Source organism: Oncorhynchus gorbuscha, linkage group LG06 (genome assembly GCF_021184085.1).
Source record: "Oncorhynchus gorbuscha isolate QuinsamMale2020 ecotype Even-year linkage group LG06, OgorEven_v1.0, whole genome shotgun sequence".
Classification (NCBI taxonomy): domain Eukaryota; kingdom Metazoa; phylum Chordata; class Actinopteri; order Salmoniformes; family Salmonidae; genus Oncorhynchus; species Oncorhynchus gorbuscha.
This window is the reverse complement of record NC_060178.1, coordinates 27,450,580-27,470,541: the sequence shown is the minus strand read 5'-3', so window position 1 is coordinate 27,470,541 and position 19,962 is coordinate 27,450,580. Positions and strand designations below refer to the sequence as shown.

The 19,962-nt window shown below is 45.2% G+C and overlaps 1 protein-coding gene across 1 annotated transcript; it reads right to left on the bottom strand.

Moving 5' to 3' along the window:
- Window positions 1-1,552: 1,552 nt before the first annotated feature.
- On the bottom strand, window positions 1,553-19,766 carry LOC124037781 (sulfhydryl oxidase 1-like). The gene is given in 14 exon segments (XM_046352827.1): window positions 1,553-3,026; window positions 3,065-3,462; window positions 6,500-6,676; window positions 7,996-8,134; window positions 8,964-9,086; window positions 13,709-13,838; window positions 13,959-14,093; window positions 15,282-15,427; window positions 16,453-16,543; window positions 17,457-17,476; window positions 17,478-17,560; window positions 17,688-17,736; window positions 18,153-18,253; window positions 19,158-19,766. Coding segments are annotated over 14 exon segments (2,397 nt in total). The 5' UTR covers window positions 19,450-19,766; the 3' UTR covers window positions 1,553-2,513.
- Window positions 19,767-19,962: the final 196 nt, after the last annotated feature.

Here is a 19,962-nt window from a genome sequence, read left to right as displayed (position 1 = left end):
GGCCGGACCAAGTTTGGATAGCCAGGTAACTACAGACCCAGACCTCCCTGCCTGAGTCTCTTCACATTTTAGGATCAGTGCAAGGAGCAAGGATTTCTCAGTTTCTAAAAGATGTTGAAGTAGTAGAAGAGTGTCCCTGTGTGATCTCAATTCATGAGCAGGGACATCAAGTGAATGACTGCGAGTCTACGATTGGATTAGAAACCCTTGTCCTCAGTGCGCACTTTTCACCTCCCATATTGGCAAAGCCAAATACGTATATTGCACTGCAGCCAACTTCCTCATTAACTTGCATTAGTCTCAACCCACATAATACCCTGGGCTTCAGGGCTCAGAGCACCGGAGGGTTGCCATGAGCAGCAGGGAAGCGGTCAAAAAGCACCTTTACTGCTCACAATCCAATAGCAATGCATGTAAACAAATAAACTAGCCAATTGAGAAGGATAAGTAGGTAAGTTGGATCAAAGCAAGTGATGAAGCAAGTAAATAAGTACTGTATGTCATCATTGTTATTACAGTTTGACGAGCCAAAGAAAGAGCCCTCGATCAGAGAGATACACCTCTCCGAAATGAGTTTTATAGATGATACATCGGAGGCAATCAGTAAAATGTCTAAGCCTTGCAGTAATTTCACCATGACAAACTATGCTTTTCTCAGTCCATTCTACAGATCATAAACTGTCATTTGGCTTAATTCACATTTCTGAAAGGTTTGATTTAGTCCGAGATCACAGCTGCTCAGGCTTGGTGCTTCACTCCTTTAATGTAGGGCCATTAATCATGTTGTGTTTTTGTGGAGAATTGAGAGCTCCACCACCACACTGCTGGCTACTGTTACTGCTGCCACCATGCCCTGCTCTGCTCAGCCAATGTGAAAGTCAGGAGACAGGGAGGGTCTTGGTGCAGAGGGGGCAGCGACATGGGATCGATTGAGTTCAATGTTCCAGGAAAACACAAAGCTCAAGAGTTAGTGTCCTTAACCTGGACCACATTAAAACTGTCCTATCCCCCAAGGTACCCCCCCCACACACACACGGTTGAAAAAACACCCCCAACGGAGCTCACTTCCAAGTGTGAAGGAAGAGACCCTGAAAGCCGATTGCGTTTTAATAAAGTTTATTATCGGGTGGGAGCTAATCCTCACGGTAATCTCCTACAGTCCAAAGGAAAGCTGGATTACTCACTTGCTATAATCCCAATGAAATTGTTAGGATTTAGCTAGAGCAACAGACCAGATGGCAACAGGCTTTTTCCTTTAACCTACAGCCACCCCCACAACCACCACTCCTTACCCCGCCACCTTACGAAAAACAAAACATCTGAATGTTATTCATCTGAGCTGATGCAAAACATCAAGTGGTAAAATGTAGAGGGACAGAGAAAGCATTATCTGACATCTCAGGTACTTTGGATATTGATGATAAATGTAAATGTTTCCATTCATCTATAGATGTAGAACCCCAGAACAGCAGTTAGAATATACACTGCAACAGTGTCCCTTGCCCTAGAGAGAATTGTCAAAGTCAACAAGTGACCAATCGTGACAACAATGCACAATTTTAGCAAAAATAATTTTATTGATTGAGATAAGCAAAGCAAAACACAGTGTCTCAAGTTGATTGAGACCAGTAAGTTTTATGTAATGGGCACAAGCCAAAACCCCAATCCTCCTTATTTTGTATCCTGTTAACTAGTGCTGCTCCAAAACATTTAATTTAAAAAAGCGAATTGGGACATGTAAGATGTCCTAGCCAATAGCATAGCATGGTCAGTCAACACAGACCACTGTGGAACGGAATGTGTGTGAACCATAGAATTAGAGCTAATTCTATAGTGTGAACACTGAGCACTACAATTCTGACCACAGACTGTCTGTTGTCATATGGCCTCTTTGTTTATTTGGAAACATTCACTTGCTTAATGCTAAAATTAATATGGATAATCATCTTTCAGGCACTGTTAATCCAACATTTCATTCGAGGCACATTTCTCATTGTAAAAATCACATTTTCGAATAGAAGATTGATTTCGTTCTAAGAATATGAAATGGTTCTCTACAGTTGAGAGAGTACATAGCTTATTGAACTCTTTGGAAGAGGTGGAAGTAACAGTAAGAGAAAGAGCTTTGTCTTTTATATTGAATTACTATCCATAAAACTATGTAGTGATTCCTTTTCACATGAATTCATTTATAATATGGCTTTATACATATTTAGCCTAAAAATTACAATAAATATCAACAACAACCCTTGTGTTGTATTCACACAAAAAAAAAAATCACCAAAATCACATTAATTTCCTCGAGTTTTAATTAATCCTTCACAAGTGGTCAAAAAAGGCACAAATAAAATGCATAAATCGTCATAAATTATTATCCCGGAAGCATGCACCACAAAGCAATCCATTAATGCGGAACATTACGGATCCTTCATTTGGATGGTTTAAAAACTGACCACAGCATCACTGTCACATGTATGGGTAAATCTACAGTAGCACAGCAAGGCAGAGTTGACTCAGGGCAGAGCCACCTTGGCCCGGCGCAGCCGCAGGCGGTTCTTGAAGAAGAGGTACATGGCCAGCAGACACATGGAGGACAGGAAGTAGAGGAGCACACACAGGCTGATGTCCAGTCTGGAGAAGCCCACACTCAGGAAAGACATCCAGCGCCTCTTGTTAGGGTGGGGGTACATCTCCAGAGCCCCCTCCTCCTCTGACCCAGTGTACTGGCCCGTCAGAATCCTTTTCTGCAGAGTGTTGCGCTGCCCCAACAAGTCCTCCGGCTCCACGGGCTGCACCCCCAGCCCCAGCCCCGGCCCCTTTTCCAGACTGGCTCCAGGCTGCGGCTCCTCCTGCCTCTGCAGGGTCCTGCGTTTGACGCGGGAGGACCCTGCGGCTGCAGCGCGGAGGGCCTTGGCTTTGTAGTGCTGGTTGACGAAGGAGTCCAGGTCCACAATCTCCTCCTGGGGTGGCCTGAGCTTCAGCCCCACAATGCTGGGCCTGCGCTGGGACTGGCGGGACACGTCTGCCTCTGGCTTTACCCAGGTGGGGGGTTCAAAGGTCTTACCCCCCAGATGCTCTCCTCTTGCCCTCTGATCCACTCCTCTTCTGCTACTGGCTCTTCTTGAGCCTCTTCCTCATCTTCCTCCTCCTCCTCCTCTTCCTGGCCTGGAGGTGGTTCGGCCAAGGCCTCCCTGGCCCTCCTCTCCGCTCCTCTCTTGGTCTCCTGCTCCTTCTCCTGCTGCCTGGCGACCAGGCTCTCCTTCTGCCTGCTGAGGAGCTGGGCCTCCTTCTCCAGGTAGTCAGAGAGGAGGTGTTCAGAGGAGAAGTGGGATCGGAGAAAGGTGAGCAGCTCTTCCTGGTTCCAGGTGTGTTCTCCACTCTTCTTAACCCCATGGCAGCTGGGACACAGCTCTGGGGATGGCCACTGGATCTTAGGGAAGTGGGGATCCTCACTCGGAGCACCTGGTCAGAAGGAATATGACAGTTAGGATGGGCGTGTGTGATTACTCATATGATATAATATTACAGATAACCCAGTCATGTTGAGAGGACAAACTGTTTTGGTGAAAATTGAAATGTATTAGGTAAAACAGATTGGTTCCATATAAGGACATAATGATGACATACTGGATCGCCCACAATGAAACCAAACTGATACCAATACATATTTTTATATGCAGAATCTGTGTTGCTGCTTGAATACATTAGATCCATTCCCCCCACATGGCTCATAATAAGCAGTAAGTGCAGTGTGTGTGTGTGTGTGATGTCTAGATGTGTGAGTATGTGACAGTGTGACAGGGTCTAACAATGATCAATGGGCTTCTGGGATGTCCCAGAGGCCAGATAATAGATGTGGTCCATGCGGACAGCTCCCCCTCCCCCCGAACCTCTCCCAGACCCCCCCAATCCCTTACCCTCCACACCCCTTTGAAGATGGCCCAATCGCTAAATTGAATATGAAAGCAGGCACCTCCAGAGGGGAGCTCTCCTTTTAACGGATTACAATTGTTTTGCTTTACATGTTTCCTTTAGCCCCCCAAATGGAGGCATCTGCTAATAAATTGCTTGGCGACGCCCATGCGGGAGGAAAGTCAAAGCTGCAGCAGTTTTGTTCTGTGTCAATTTACATCCACCGTCTCCCCACCCAGATTCATCTCAGTCATATGCATGTGTGCATGTAATCTGCATACAAAACACTTTACATAAAAGATACATCAATTTTATCCTGTCCTGCTGGGATTGGGACCTTTTGTATGCATTCTACCAGCGTGACAGCTTTCATTTCCCATCCCCTTGTGATGACATGCCTCTGATGTGTCTACTCTCATCACCTTGCCTTTCATTTTCAGAGGTGACTTTAGCAATAGTACCGTTACTGAAACAAAGGCTTGTCATTCAATGTCATTCATAGCGCTGCATAAGTACTCAAGAGTATAAATAAATACAGTTTAAACTAGCTTCTTCACCACTAATTGTGAATGTGGAGATCTACACTACAGGACATGAAGGAGCAGTGGCAGTGTAGATGGACTGGTAGATCAGCATCGTGATGCTCTGAAGCACACAGTACATTTCAAGCATTCAGCCCACACTCTTATCCAGAGTAACTTACAGAGCCACAAGGTCTGCCATGAGAGGTGACTGTATAGATCCCTTAAGGAAAAGCACCTTTAGTAAATATGCTTTCTCTGAGAACTTCCCATGTGTGGAATACACTGCCATCAGACACACATCAGTCATTTAGCACATGCTCTTATCCAGAGTGACTAAGAGGACTTTTCACCTAGTCGGCTCTGGGATTCGACCAGCAATCGTTTGGTTAGCGGCCCAACGTTCTTAACCGCTAGGCTACCTGCCGCCCTATAGTACATTATGAGCTGCTCCAGTCTCCAGCAGCACTACTGTGAGATCCTCCATACAGCATCTCCAAGCCCTGGCAGGCCCGTGGCTCTGCAGTCTTTAGACATGAGTCTCTATCTCACCCTGTTGACAACAGGACAGGTCTGCTGTTGCGCTGGGCTTGGCTCGGGGACCTTTTGTGCCAGCTAAATGAATTGTGTTGCTGCTTTACAAATTGGGCCTACTTCATGCATGGCTGCCTCTGAAAGGACGGTGGGGGGAGCTGCTAAAGAGCCCCACTTTAGGGAGGGGAAGGAGAGGATGTTCCCCCCTGGGGAAGACTGGGATGCGAAGCAGAGGCGTGAGGGGTCAGTGAGGGGGGTGGGCCGACAGAGGAGGTACTGCTACGCATTGCTACCAACCCTTCTGCACCCTCCCCTCCTCTCCCCGCACAGCTCAGCCCACCCCCCTTAGGTACTTGCCCCCAAAACCCCACAAATTGAACCACCCTGGTGAGGGATTACAAAACAGAGGGAGGCGTGATGCCGGTGACATGGCGTGTGCCACCAGCTGTCACAAGCATCTTGGGAATTGAGGCGGGGCCTCTGGGCTCCTCCTGGGCTGGTGGTCCCCGTTCTGGGAGATTGTTGCCATATCAGTTATCAAGCGGAGGATATGACTCTCTGGGGAGGGACAGACAGTCAGTCCTAATAGGGAGGAGTGTCTGAGGACCAGGGACAGGCCCAGAAGGGGACGCACCCTGTTATTCAGGACACAGGCTCTCCAGGAGATTGAAGATGGGGGAGCCACTCCCACCACCACCACCATAGAGAAAAGACAACAAAGCGACTAAACAAAGTGATGTGGTAATGACAGGCTTGTGCCTAATAAACTCAAATCATGGCCCTACCAGAGGGAGGCCAACGCAGCAGCCATATAGCTCTCATTAAAATGACACACACGTCAAAACGTTAAGTACCACAGATGGGCTTGACCATCTTCACAAAATATGAATGGAAAATATTTGACATTAAAACATTGACAAAAGGATATAAACAAATAATTGCCAAAATTGAATAAACAAGACTGTCGTCTTTGCTGTTTCGTTGTCTTTAGCACTACTGTTAAGCAGTATTTACTGCTGACCTGTAATGAGCCGTAGACCGGCTGGGGCAGGGAATCTCAGTCTCCTGGAAGGAGGGCTAATCTCAGTGGAGGAAGAGACAGGGGAGAGAAGCGAGGGGGGACAGCTGGTGTCTGCTCAGAGGATCTCCGGGTCTATTATAGGGATTTAGGGGCGAGGAGCAGGGTCGGGACACTTGGGGGAGGAATCCACCAAAAAAGTAAGGTGTGGTCCTTATGAGACCTGTGTAAAGGAGTGAGAGGCTGAAAGAGATCCTCTAGGGGGGAAGGTGGGAGAAGGAAAAGTAGTGGCCTGTGAGGGCCACATTTATCTCCTGTATGGACAATGGTGACCACTAAGGGAGACGTTTCTATTTTTATTCTAGCTATTTCATATAATAAAATGGTATTATATGCATATTCTATACTGATATAATTAGCATATTATGACGTATGTGTTGGAGGTTCAGTCTTATAAACAGCTGATCAATCATCCTCTATGGAAGTAACAGTAACATTTGTCATGTGTCCTTACCTCCCAGTCTGTTGTTGACGTGGTTATGGCGGGACCAGAGCCACAGCATGGCGGTGGACAGCGTCCCCACATGGGACATGCTATCCTTGGCCATGTTCTCAAAGTGGGTGGCACACGCCCGACAGCCAAAAAAACTGTGGACGTAGGACCTCATTGCCTGTAGCACCTCCTGGGGGTCTGGTGAGAAGAACGCACAGGAGGAGGAAGTCAACAACAAGATTAACCATACTTGTTATGCACTTCAGAGTGATGTCTACTATTGAAAAGTAGTCTGATATTGTACATTATAAAATCGCAACAAGCAATGTCTGTATATAGTTTTTTAAAATATACATTTAGTATGGGCTATGGCCATATTGGTTTGGCACACGAAAAAATGTCCCTTACATTTTGTTGCCCGTTGTATTAAAAGGTGCAGTGGAGGGCTTTTCCAATATTAAACCATGGGTGGTTAATAACAGGGAAATAAGGCCACAAACAGAGTCTCCTTTGCATTCTTACGGTGCTGTGATGTGTACGTACCATGAATAACAGGATTTAGGCAACGCGCTGTGAGAACAACCGAGTCTGCAGATGTCACTGTCAGTAACAGCATCGTACCAGTGCAGATATTGTTGATGCAGGTGGAGTTGTGTTTCATGCCCTGCTAAAGTAAAACCTTATTTTGCTCAAAGATGAGCCGTGGTGGAGGGGTGGAGCTCTAATCCAGATGAACACCCCTGGTCCCCTGGTGGCCCATCTGCAGGTTATGTGAACCCTCCTCCCCAACCCATAAGCCCTGGGATTAACCCCTCCAGGAGAGGAGTGCTGGTCAGCTGCCTCTTTTTCTAACCACTAATCTAAAGAAATCCCTTTTTGCCCACAAGTAGGGACTGTTTCAGCTGGCGGTGTGTCAAGAAAACAAAACTAACAAACCAGAAAAAGAACAGTGCTTTGTACAGGCTACTAATGGAATATAACACTGAACGTACTTGTGTGTGTGTCTAAAGGTTGTGCTTGTGCAAGTATGTGCAGTCACATCAGGTGAATGCAAAACATTCCAGGCAAATTTGTTTACAAAGCACTTGTCCCCAGTTGCCCCCCCCCCCTGCTGCCATTCCCTAGCTGCCCCATATCCCTGCATTGAAAGCCGCAGCCCCTGTATTAATGCTGCACACGCTTCTGACTGGCTCAATGCACTACGAGGATTTGTCCCCAGGGAGCCATAGGAGTTCTAACAGACTGGAAACACTTGTGTCATGGTTCATCGCCTGGGCGCACTCACTCCTCCAAGACTGGATGGCTGCTGACTTCTGGCCAATTTCCTACCAGACGATGGGCTCTACAGGCCACAGCAACAGGCTAACAAGGCAGGAGGGTTTTGTTTTAGAATCTAGCAACACTTTCTCACGTATTACCATTGTCCCAGGAACATTCATACTGAATGAACAGTTTAGTGATCGTGATATGATAAAGACATAAACAGCCGTTGCTTAGTGATTTTTTAGATTTTTTACCTTTGCCAGCAGCTTCCTCGGCCTGTACAGTGAGGACATGGAAAAGGGTCCACATGCCACAGGGGTACCTTCTGAAGTGGGGCTTGGAGCCCTGGCAGCCCACCCACCTCACCCCCTCAGGCAGCGCAGCATTAGGTACCTGATCACACACAAACACATACATGTATTGACACTTAAACACTGCCCAAGATATGGCCACATTGATCACTCTTCTCACAAGAGCAGGTTACACGGAAAACAGATGTATCTGAGGATTCTTAGAGGTTGGTTACATGCATGTAAACAACAAGATCAGCATGTACATGGAGGAGAATTCATCTGCAATCTACTTTAATGCAACATTTCATGTTAAGTGGTAGAGCATTCTGGGCCATACTATTCTCATTCCATATCATGTCAATTCCAGGTAATGGATCGCCTCAATGGGAGAGTGTATTCAGGTCAGAAGGAGGAAACGCTGGTTAAACGTGGTTTGATCCAACAGCATATTTCTCCTGACATATAGTCGTTCCCTCCCTGCCACTGGCCAGGATTGCTGAGTCTATGATTGACAGAATTACTCTGAAGTCAATAGTAAAGATTCAGTGTGTATATTACTGTTAGACATCAGTCCATTTCCTTAGGGGAGCTGGTTCATACCTCCTCATTGATTCATTGATTTGGCTGCTAAAAGCTAATGATGCCACTAAGTGACTGGTCCAATTTGTGAACCTATAGGCATGCAAGCTTCCATCCAAAGACAACTTCACATACATTTTCCAGTTATACACATGCCTGCACAAGACAGTGAGCAAAGATTCATAGCGAGATATATCTGAATACACAGCATTACATAAACCTACTTCCCTGTGTGCAGTATGCCTGTAATATTTCAGTCATTATTATAAAAACTCTGGCTCAGACAATATGGTGGGTGGTTCTGCCTCAGGCTTGTCTGATTGGCTGGTGGCTTTGGGTTGACCCCTCACCTCTGCTGTGTTGTCCAGGGCGTCCCTCAGAGAGCTGTAAGAGAGCTCTGTGTCGTTCTGACCCTTCAGCCACGTGTCCACTGACTTCAGCAGGTTCCTCACCACAGGTCGGCCAGGGAAGTACTGCCCAAGACAACATTACAGTTAAGCATCATCATTAACTCTCCTCACATTTAATACAATAGACTCTTCAACAGAATATTTTTGACCGTGTGGTAATAGGTTATAATCACTAGGAGTTCCAAATCCATCTGTTATGTCATCTGTCGGAGGGTCGAAGTTTAACCTAAAACTGCTTTTGCAGTTCTTAACGTGTAATAAAGTCACTGTTGGATGTTTCAGGATTGTCTCTCGTACTGTTTGTTTCCATTCTCCAACCTCTGTAGTTGTCAAGACAACATGGCGTGTGTAGAAATGACACTGCAACCAACAGTGGGCCACTATGGAAGGCAGGGAGGAAATCCCAGTGCCTTGTGTTTCAGACGGTGGTGACAGAAGAGTGTCAGCTGAATGGAGGTGTAAAGTCACTTCCTATCCTTAAAGAACTCCGTAAAACGGCCACCCTGGAGGACACACTATTATACTATGAAGACTAGATCCTACAGGTCGGCCTGGATTTCAACCCTAACGTCTGAGAGACGACCAAATAAACAGCAGGTGGTCATGGCAACCTCATCCCATTCAAAACAGAGGTAAGATGTCTCAGTCACGAAGGACCATTTAAGTTCATGAGCATTTTCTGGCATTGAGTCATGAAAAAGTGACTACTTACGAGGAGACAATGTATAACATTGAAATCACATGCACACACACGCCCACAGTTGCATAGAGCACACGAGGAAAGAAACAGTCAGTGTAGTAACATCCAGCAGTGTGAACCTGAAAGTGGGCCAGTGCTGACCTTTTGATTCCTTGGGCGGCACAGGGGCACAAACCCATCAGTGAGACACAGAGGCAGGGGCCTGGCTCAGCCCGGCCGGGGCGCCAGCATCCCAGAAGTGCACCTTTTTTGATTTGTGCTGCAGAGTCTTTTCAATTTGCCCCGGCCATCTGTTCAGCAGCGTTTGGGTGCCTGGCGCAGGATTCTATTCATCACTCTAACTGGATCTCCATTACACCAGGCCCACTTAAAAAGGCTCCTGGAGATGTACTTAACCCCTGCGCCCCACACAGGCTTTGATTTGCTCCCCTTAATCTTAGACATTCAGCCAAAAATATGGCGTTTGGGTATTCACAGACACAGATACCCAATCACGTACTACAGGTGGGGTTTTAACAAGATTCAAAAGGAGGTCCCCCGGCTGCTGCTGCTACTGAGGAGGAGGACAATTGGTTTAGCGACCATCCGGCCCAGACGCTCAGGTCTGGGGACAACTGGGCATTAACCAGGGTGAAAAGCTCATTAACACACATTTGAATCTAAGAGGGATGCAATTGGGGATGGAGATACTAATGCGCTTTGCTCACCAGAGCCAAACGTTTAGCATGTTCTGCTTTCCACCTGTGTGTCTATTTCCCAAATCATAAGCAAAGGCCAACATATTTGGCTTGGAAAATCAGTAGTACATTGTCTGAAGTATTGGCAGAGGTCACTGATGGGCAGAAGTTTCATGAACATATCAAGTGAGATGAACCAACGCTACAGTATCACCATTATGAAGGATCTCTCTAAGTGACCTCTTCTCTGGTAGTGTACCTCCAACCACTATCAGAGCCCCCACCTTACACTCCCCCTTCCCCCATCTCTCGGAGGACCATGACAATTCACTTCACCACGGCAATATGTCATCTTAAATCCGATTAGTATCAGCACTTGAGAAACCGCAGTCTCCACTGAGAGACGTTTAAAAGAGAATGCATCTGTCGGCCTGGCCCGGGGAAGCCCTTTTAATCCTGCCCCATTCGACCTCCGGGACCAATATACATGCCACTGAGTAAAATCTGCCTAACTGCTCCCCTGCTCCCACTGTGGCATCAGACAAGTGGACCTACAGTGGGGCAAAAAATGATTTTTAATGAATTTATTTGCAAATTATGGTGGAAAATAAGTATTTGGTCAATAACAAAAGTTGATCTCAATACTTTGTTATATACCCTTTGTTGGCAATGACAGAGGCCAAACCTTTTCTGTAAGTCTTCACAAGATTTTCACACACTGTTGCTGGTATTTTGGCAGATCTCCTCTAGAGCAGTGAGGTTTTGGGGCTGTTGCTGGGCAACACGGACTTTCAACTCCCTACAAAGATTTTCTATGGGGTTGAGATCTGGAGACTGGCTAGGCCACTCCAGGACCTTGAAATGCTTCTTATGAAGCCACTCCTTCGTTGCCCGGGCGGTGTGTTTGGGATCATTGTCATGCTGAAAGACCCAGCCACGTTTCATCTTCAATGCCCTTGTGGATGGAAGGAGGTTTTCACTCAAAATCTCACGATACATGGCCCCATTCATTATTTCCTTTACACGGATCAGTCGTCCTGGTCCCTTTGCAGAAAAACAGCCCCAAAGCATGATGTTTCCACCCCCATGCTTCACAGTAGGTATGGTGTTCTTTGGATGCAACTCAGCATTCTTTGTCCTCTAAACACGACGAGTTGAGTTTTTACCAACAATTTATATTTTGGTTTCATATGACCATATGACATTCTCCCAATCTTCTTCTGGATCATCCAAATGCTCTCTAGCAAACTTCAGACGGGCCTGGACATGTACTGGCTTAAGCAGGGAGACACGTTTGGCACTGCAGGATTTGAGTCCCTGGCGGCGTAGTGTGTTACTGATGGTAGGCTTTGTTACTTTGGTCCCAGCTCTCTGCAGGTCATTCACTAGGTCCCCCCGTGTGATTCTGGGATTTTTGCTCACCGTTCTTGTGATTAATTTTGACCCCACGGGATGAGATCTTGCGTGGAGCCCCAGATCGAGGGATATTATCAGTGGTCTTGTATGTCTTCCATTTCCTAATAATTGCTCCCACAGTTGATTTCTTCAAACCAAGCTGCTTACCTATTGCAGATTCAGTCTTCCCAGCCTGGTGCAGGTCTACAATTTTGTTTCTGGTGTCCTTTGACAGCTCTTTGGTCTTGGCCATAGTGGAGTTTGGAGTGTGACTGTTTGAGGTTGTGGACAGGTGTCTTTTATACTGATAAGTTCAAACAGGTGCCATTAATACAGGTAACTTATGGAGGGCAGAGGAGCCTCTTAAAGAAGAAGTTACAGGTCTGTGAGAGCCAGAAATCTTGCTTGTTTGTAGGTGACCAAATACTTATTTTCCACCATAATTTGCAAATAAATTCATTAAATATCCTACAATGTGATTTTCTGGATTTTTTTTTACATACCTCTCTCATCTTTTTAAGTGGGAGAACTTGCACAATTGGTGGCTGACTAAATACTTTTTTGCCCCACTGTATCTGTCATACCCACAGCCCAGCCAAAGCCTGACAAACAAAGACCTTTGTTCTACTGTGGAGTTGGTGGGCTACCTATACAGTATCACTGATGTCAAGCAGCTGCCACAGCCACATTCCACCACCATGCACCTCCGCTAACTGCTAACCCTAGCATGGGCACACTGAGCGACGCACCACGGGAGAGCGATGGAGGACAGCTGGATTTGGGATGAAGGACAGCAAGATTTGGGCTCAAGTCCCCCTAATTCCCTGGCCCTCCCTCCATTGCTGCTGGAGGCTTCTTTCAAGAAAGCAGGATAGAAACGGTAATCCTAGAACCTCTTTGTAATGCTCTCATGCGTCCCAGATCCACTTTTTAAAATCCTCATATACATATAAGGATTAATAAATCCGGATTCTGGTTGTTAAGACAGTAAATCTAGTAATATTACGGCGCAGGAAAATATAACTTGTTTACATCCTGTCTGGGACAGAGATGCACTGTGATGTGGGTGCAGCACTGCACAGCACACCACAGATTCTATTGACAACGGAGTGTGTCAAGGTGTGTCATCGGTGTGACACCAGCTGTAGGTTCTGTACACAGTAACTCATTCTCAGGATGATCCAATTACAGTCACTCTGGAAGTTAAGGATCTTAGTTTGTTGTGACATACCATCGTCCTGGTCTTAATCAAAAGGATCCCTGGCACACGTCTGGGTACGCTAAGCGCTGGGAAGGGAGGAGAGGAGAGAAGATGGGACCCAGTCCAAAGAAATCTTAATCATGGGATGTCTGCGTACAAAGAAATGAGCAGGGGGGTATTGGCACGCTCTATTCACCAGGGAAGCAAATTAAGTATTTAAATGATACCCAAGACAGCCTTTTGTGTCCTGTCAGGTTTATGGCCTCCATTTTTGTATTGACATTGAGGGTGTCATTCCTACTGTGATACTGTGCCCAAATAATTGTGAATGTCTTCTTCTGTAATAAATATGTAACATTGTAGTTACTACATAGTTGTACCATTATGAATATTGTATACATGTACCTACTAAGAGAGCAATTGTAAATTATTATGATACATTATAGGGACCATATTTTCAGCTATATTTTTCAAAGCGAAGTTACATTTTAGAACAAACTGTACAGCTAAATCATGCAGAAAAATGTGCGTTTCCCAACTGATATCTGACAACTCCAAAGCACTGTCTCACTCTCCCTCTAGTGGCGTGTCACCCTAACTACACAGCCCTTTCCTCAGGGTGTTCGATATGAACAGAGGGTGAATGTATGTGAGGTTAGTGTTCAGTATAGGTAGGGTTTGTCTCAGGGGATGAGTAGACCTGCCCAATCACCTTGGCAAGTACTGAGATGTAACGCTGTAGAGTGATCAGAGCCTCTCCTTTGATGACAGGGTGAGCTGCCAGCTCCAAGCGCAGAGAGTAATGCAGAGTAGACTCCAGGTCTGCCATATACACACGAGACCTGACACACAGAATTTAACATTTTTGTCATGGAATCACTGGGGTTACATTTGTAAGGCTTATACACCCCCCCCCAAAAAAAGGAACTTGTTTTACTGCTTTGTCAAGTTAAATGGTTTACCCATTGAATGGTCTCCATTGGTCCTCTGTTGTGTTTTTCAAGAGGTCAGAGGTCACTGGTGGTGTATTTCCGGCCCGCAGTACCCCAGGAAGCCTCTGCAGGGCGTAGGTGTAGAAGGTCCGGGCCTCATTTTGTCTGGAAGACAGCCAAGCAGACAGTTTCACAGGTCGGACTGATGCATTTCCCAGACAGTTTCACAGGTAGGACTGATGCATTTCCATTGAACTGGCATCCAGCAACTGGATGATTTTAACCATGGAAACAGGTGAAGAATCCTTCCCACTGGAACACAAACCTCACATTATATTCTAGCTACAGTGGAAGAATAAGCATTTTTAGCTTAACTGTCTAGGAATAGGATACAAGTGGTTGCCTTTGCCAGGGCCTGCCCTCATCAGACCACAGTAGTGTGTGGAACTGAGCCACGGGTGGGCCCCTGGTCCCCTCACTACGCCCTTATGGCCTCCTCTCTCCTCTGCTGAACAGATGGTGCTGAGATACCATAGCTGATCATTTCCCTCTCCACTAACCCTGGCAATGGAACAAAAACACTGCTACCCCTCCCACTGTCCCCATCAGCCAGCCAACCCCCCCATGAGAGCAGGAGGAGGATGCTGCTCCAGGCCTGAGCTCATCCAGCCCACCCCAGAGCACAGAGTGGGTTCCCCAGAGCACAGAGGCACGCATCGAAGAGAGGAGGGGCAGCGTTCACCTGGGAGAGGCACACGCATGACGGATGTGCGACTGCATTTCCCCACCCCTCCTGGATCAATCGCGCATTCAGCTGTGATGGGCGACCATCTGTCGCAGCGCGAGGCGAGGCTGGGGTGGCTTGGCAGGTGAACCGCAGGAAAGGAACGCCATTGTTTTCATGCAAGAAATTAAAAACCCCTCTGTATGCTCGGGAAGAGGGGGGGGGGAATAAATAAATTAGTAATAAATAATTTCCTTTTTGCATTTGTCAACTAAAAAGACTCCTCTTGCGTGCCAAGTTATTGAAATAAGCAAAACAAAGCGAAAGAAAACGCAGATTAATTCACGGGGTGAGGATTCATCATACAAAGTACTATGATATTGAATAATGACTTATTTTAATTCCATGATCCCATTAAGAGGCCAGATGTTAAAAGGCATCCTATCCTAGCTGTGGATAACACAACTGAAATAAAGCCTTTCACAAAAAGATTGTTGTGCATTGAACCGTGAATACTGAAGAAGAAGAAAAACACTTGACGAGTTGGTACATTAGGATCCAGACTGAAGATGGCTAAAGTGACCCGCAGTTCTGTCATATATTGTGATGGTATTCAAACAGCCACTCACACATGGAGCCTGGTGAAGTTCCCACTAGGATAGTACAGGTAACAGGATGGGAAGTCAGTCACACCCAGTTTAGCCACCAGGGCTTCCTCAGTCCTCAGGACCCTCCGCACAGCTATGTTCTCATACTGCAGTAGGTCCAGAGTCACCTGTTGAGGAAGAACAAACCAACACAGTAATGATCCACTGTCTGTATGTTGTTTTAATGGGTTGTACTAAGCATGCAAGTACACTGTTGGCATAGTGACACACTCTTGTTGATACAGTCCCACAGTCAACATATTTTCTGCATGGTACTATAGAGCACCACAGTATGAGTCATAACACACATAACACCTAGTGGTCAAACAGGGAAATGGTTCCAATTGTTTTTCCACCATTAATTTATCCCATTGGGGATTTTAGAAGCACTTAAAATTAAGGATGTGCTTTGCGTAGGTTTACCCTGGAGTGAGGTTTTGATAACCATGTAAATCTCTCTAGGACTAGGTGACTTTTATCAATATATTTGCCTGTATTTACCCAACAAAAATGAAATGCTAATTAGCTGCTAATGTGGCTATTATAAGGAACAAGAAATGCCATGATCTGGACGGGCCTGCCGAATCGAGGCAAAGGCAAAAATCTCTGGATTAACCATTTCATGTTACAATGATAACATGGTCAATCAAAAAATAATATCACAAACATACTGTTGACACGTAGGCTATGGGGCTAATGGAATGTTTTGCCTTGTGTGGTAGGTTTTGTGGGATTTGACCATTATGTAGGTGTCATAACCAGTCATAAAACAAGGTAACATATGTCACAACAGATCTAAAGATATGTCATGACAGTGTTATGATCATATTATAACAAGTTATGTCAGCTATTATGACATTATGACATGATTATGTCCATGACACTGGCTGTCAAGTAAAGTGTTACCAAGCACAGCCCTTATTTTAAGTGTTTAAAATCCCCAATGGGAAAAATGAATTTGTGGAAAAATGATTGAAACATTTCCCTGTTTGACCACTAGGCTTTATGGGTATTATGACTCTTCCACTGTGTAGCTTTATACACAGTAAACATGTCCATTAAAAACACTTTCTATTTGATCACACCCAGGATTTTTTCTCCTCCATTTCCCTCCGAGGAGCATGTAGCTTGACTGATGATAATAAAGTCTGACCTCTCTGCCCACATATGAGTTAGAGGTCTCAAAGATCAAGGCCAGGTGTTCCACACCGTTAGTCTCAAAGAAGTTGTCAATCTCTGCTTTGCTGTGGAGAGAAGAGAATAATACATTCTACAGAGTGACTACAACATTTCCATAAAAGCTGACGTTTGAAACATCAAATCCATTTCTATTAAGACTATGAAGTGAACAGCAGCACAATCTGGGCATTGACACAACACAAAGGACACATGGGGTAGGGCCTTAAAGGGATAGTTCTCCCAAATTACAAAATGACATGTTGGTTTCCTTACCCTGTACGCAGTCTATGGACAAGGTATCTATGCTTTGATTTTGTTTACCTGGCCATTGTTTCAAACGCTAACCTTTTAGGATTTATGGCACAGATCTGCTCCAAACCATCACCTGAACTCACATTTCACGATAAGTGCTCGACTTGGGCAGGAGCTCCTGGGAGCAGAGTACCAGCGCCTCAAATGTTCCACCGCTTGAGCTCCTGTTCCTCTTATAGAATATTAGCTAAGAAGTATTGTGGAGCTCCAGCACCTGAATATAAACAGTACCGGCACCCAAAATGAGTACCGACACTTATTTCAATCGGCACCTAAGTCAAGCAATGACTACTGGCTACACACAAAGTGATAGACAAACGCCCACATCACACAGCACAAAGGGGGCAATATTGCTGGAAATGCATTGCCAGTTATTGTGTTAGATTTGGCTTTTCAAGCCAATAGTGTCTAACCAGCGGTGGCATAGAATGCCAGTGTTGCGTGGAGATTAGGTAGTAGCTGGGAGTTTACTGTGTCTGATACTTGTGAGATATATTTATGACAGTGTGCAGTGGAACATGTGCATCTACTTTTAGAATTGTTTGGCGAGCTACTCATAGGGGGTCTGCTAGCTACTTGGATCTCACGATTGAGCTGCTGGAGACCGGTACTGTCTGTACGTGTGAGCTCCGGGGTGTTTGAAATGATCAGAAGAGGCTGCCTCACCTAGCGGTCTCCAGAGGGGGGGCAGGCAGGGGGCCAAGGCTCCTCATGGGTCTCCATCTTCTCGATGATCTTATGGCGTAAGCCCCTCACATCACGAGGACCCTCTGGGAGGATTCAGGTACACAGGATTAATAAGAGGATATGGGTCATGTTTTGTGTGTTTTAACTTCTCATACTAACCATTCATATCATTACCATCTGCCCTATGAATTATCGGAACATTTGCATTACCTCTGAAACCTTGTCCCTTGGATTCAGGTTTGGAGTAAGCGTGGAAGAACTGTCAGAGGGAGAGAAAGAGAGGATCAGATGACAGGTGACCGCATGTTGACCACTGGGAGGAACTGGGGACACCCCTTCCCCCACAACCCCTTCATACTTGAAATCAACTGCAGATGTTTCAGCTCCCTCATTCATTCAGACAAATGATCTCTTTCATTTGACTTTCACCGGATGACAGAAAGGAAGAAAAATAACAGATGTATTGCTGACTAATCTAAAGTGAGTGCATTGCTGACTGAAATGTAACACTGTTAGAGGTTAGGAGTTTATATATGGAAACGTTTCAGAGTAAAAATGGCTGATAATGACTCACGATCATTGTGAGATACGGTTCATTTTTAAACATTGGATACATGTTTCGGTGAGGTAAGACTGAAAATCCACAAGGCTTGTGGAATATAACAGTTGAAGTACCTTCAGTGTGGGATACCCCTTGACACCAAAACGGGAACAAATCGGCCCATTATCTCCATTAGCACAGTCTATGGCAGCTAAATCCACGGCAGGTTTCCACTCTGGGGAGAGAGATAAGTAGTGTCAAAGTCAATGCTCCAAAAGTGCATTACTCTACACAGTAATAAGGGTTATCTGCAGGAATGCAGAAGGCAAAACAGCTTTTGATCTGTGTAAAAAAATATTCCTCCTATTATTACCGCTCCTAAGCATTTATAAGTATTCTGTATGGTCAGCTTGAAAGCAGGCCAGAGGCTGGTGGGTCATGCGCTCTCTAGATCCGAGGCCTTAAAACCTTTCTGTGTTCAGGCCTGCTGCCAATAGGAAACGATGTCAATTTCAAACTAATTGTATGGAATTCTTTTCCTGTTATAGTTAACTGGATCCTGCTTATAGACTGAGGCCTGCAATGTCAGATAGTATTCTCATTTGAGATTCCAAAGGATGGTGTTTGAACAAGAGTAGCAATGAGACATGGACAGAATGTGAACTCCTAAATCACATCATATGCTCCAATAATCACATGTAGAGGTTGCTTTCTGGAAGGGGGAAGGGAGGGCTGAGAAACTGTCTGTGCTGTACTATGGGAAACAACAAGGTGTGTTTTCAATTCCCCAGTCAGAATCACACAGCTTTTTTTTTTACATGTTAAAGTGGAATACAGGAATAAATTAAAATAATTATTTTATTAAAAAAGTCTATAATACATTTTAAGTCTACATACTCAATTGAACTGGTTACTACACACTGCCTTAATTTGCACTGAAGTTCGATGGGCATACAAGAAAACATGCATAGGCCTACTCTGCAAAATGAAGACAAATTTAGGGATCCCCATGGCAAGAACATATGTATTGTTTTAACCCATGCACTTATGCATACCACGACCCGTTAATTGTGATTGGTTTACTAACAACCCGTTCAATTTACATTGAAAATGTTTATTACGTTAAAATGTATACCAACCTTTAATATCTCTTGCGAGACGTTTCCATTCGGGAGAAAATGCAATACAATGCCCGCACCAAGAGGCGTAAAACTCAACCACCAGTGCGGCGGTGGAATTGACCAAAACGCTGTCCACATTATCCGGGGTTAAGATTACTATCTGATCAGAAGCGGTGTACAAGCCAGCTTCGGTGGTAAAAGGAAAAGTTAAACACACAAATAGGACAATCGTAGATATGAATGACTCTCTGAAATTTGTATGTATTTCCCCTGTAAACCGAGACGTGGCACGGCAGCAGCGCCGCGCCATCTTCGAGTGTTTTCTTTCTGACAGCCAGCAACTCAGAAAGGCAACCACTGTAAAAGAAAGTGATAAACTTTTTCACGTTTGTCACTCGTCCAACTCCCTCCCCCAACCGCTCACCGCCAGCCGAAGCAGGGCTTAATCATAGTCATTTGGCTAAATTCATAAAGTAAGACAAGATTAATTCCATTGACTATAGTTGTACTTGAACCTCGATTATGGAACGCAATTTAGTTTAATCAGCATCCTGATTTTGGAGGATGCAAACAAGCAATTTTTGCCCACAAACAGTAGATATACATGGTAACATCCCCAAGAATTGTGGTGTCCAAAGTCTATCCGTTGGCCTATATTTGATACAATGTATTCATTTGTAACCTCCCACATCATGTTCAGCTGATACAGCCTGACTTGCTAGTTCTGTTTTCTATCAAGAATCACCCTCTTGTTAAATATTTACTTTGTGGCTATTCCATACTGTCTGGCCAATCAACCATTACCAGCTGCATCTGTCTTTAT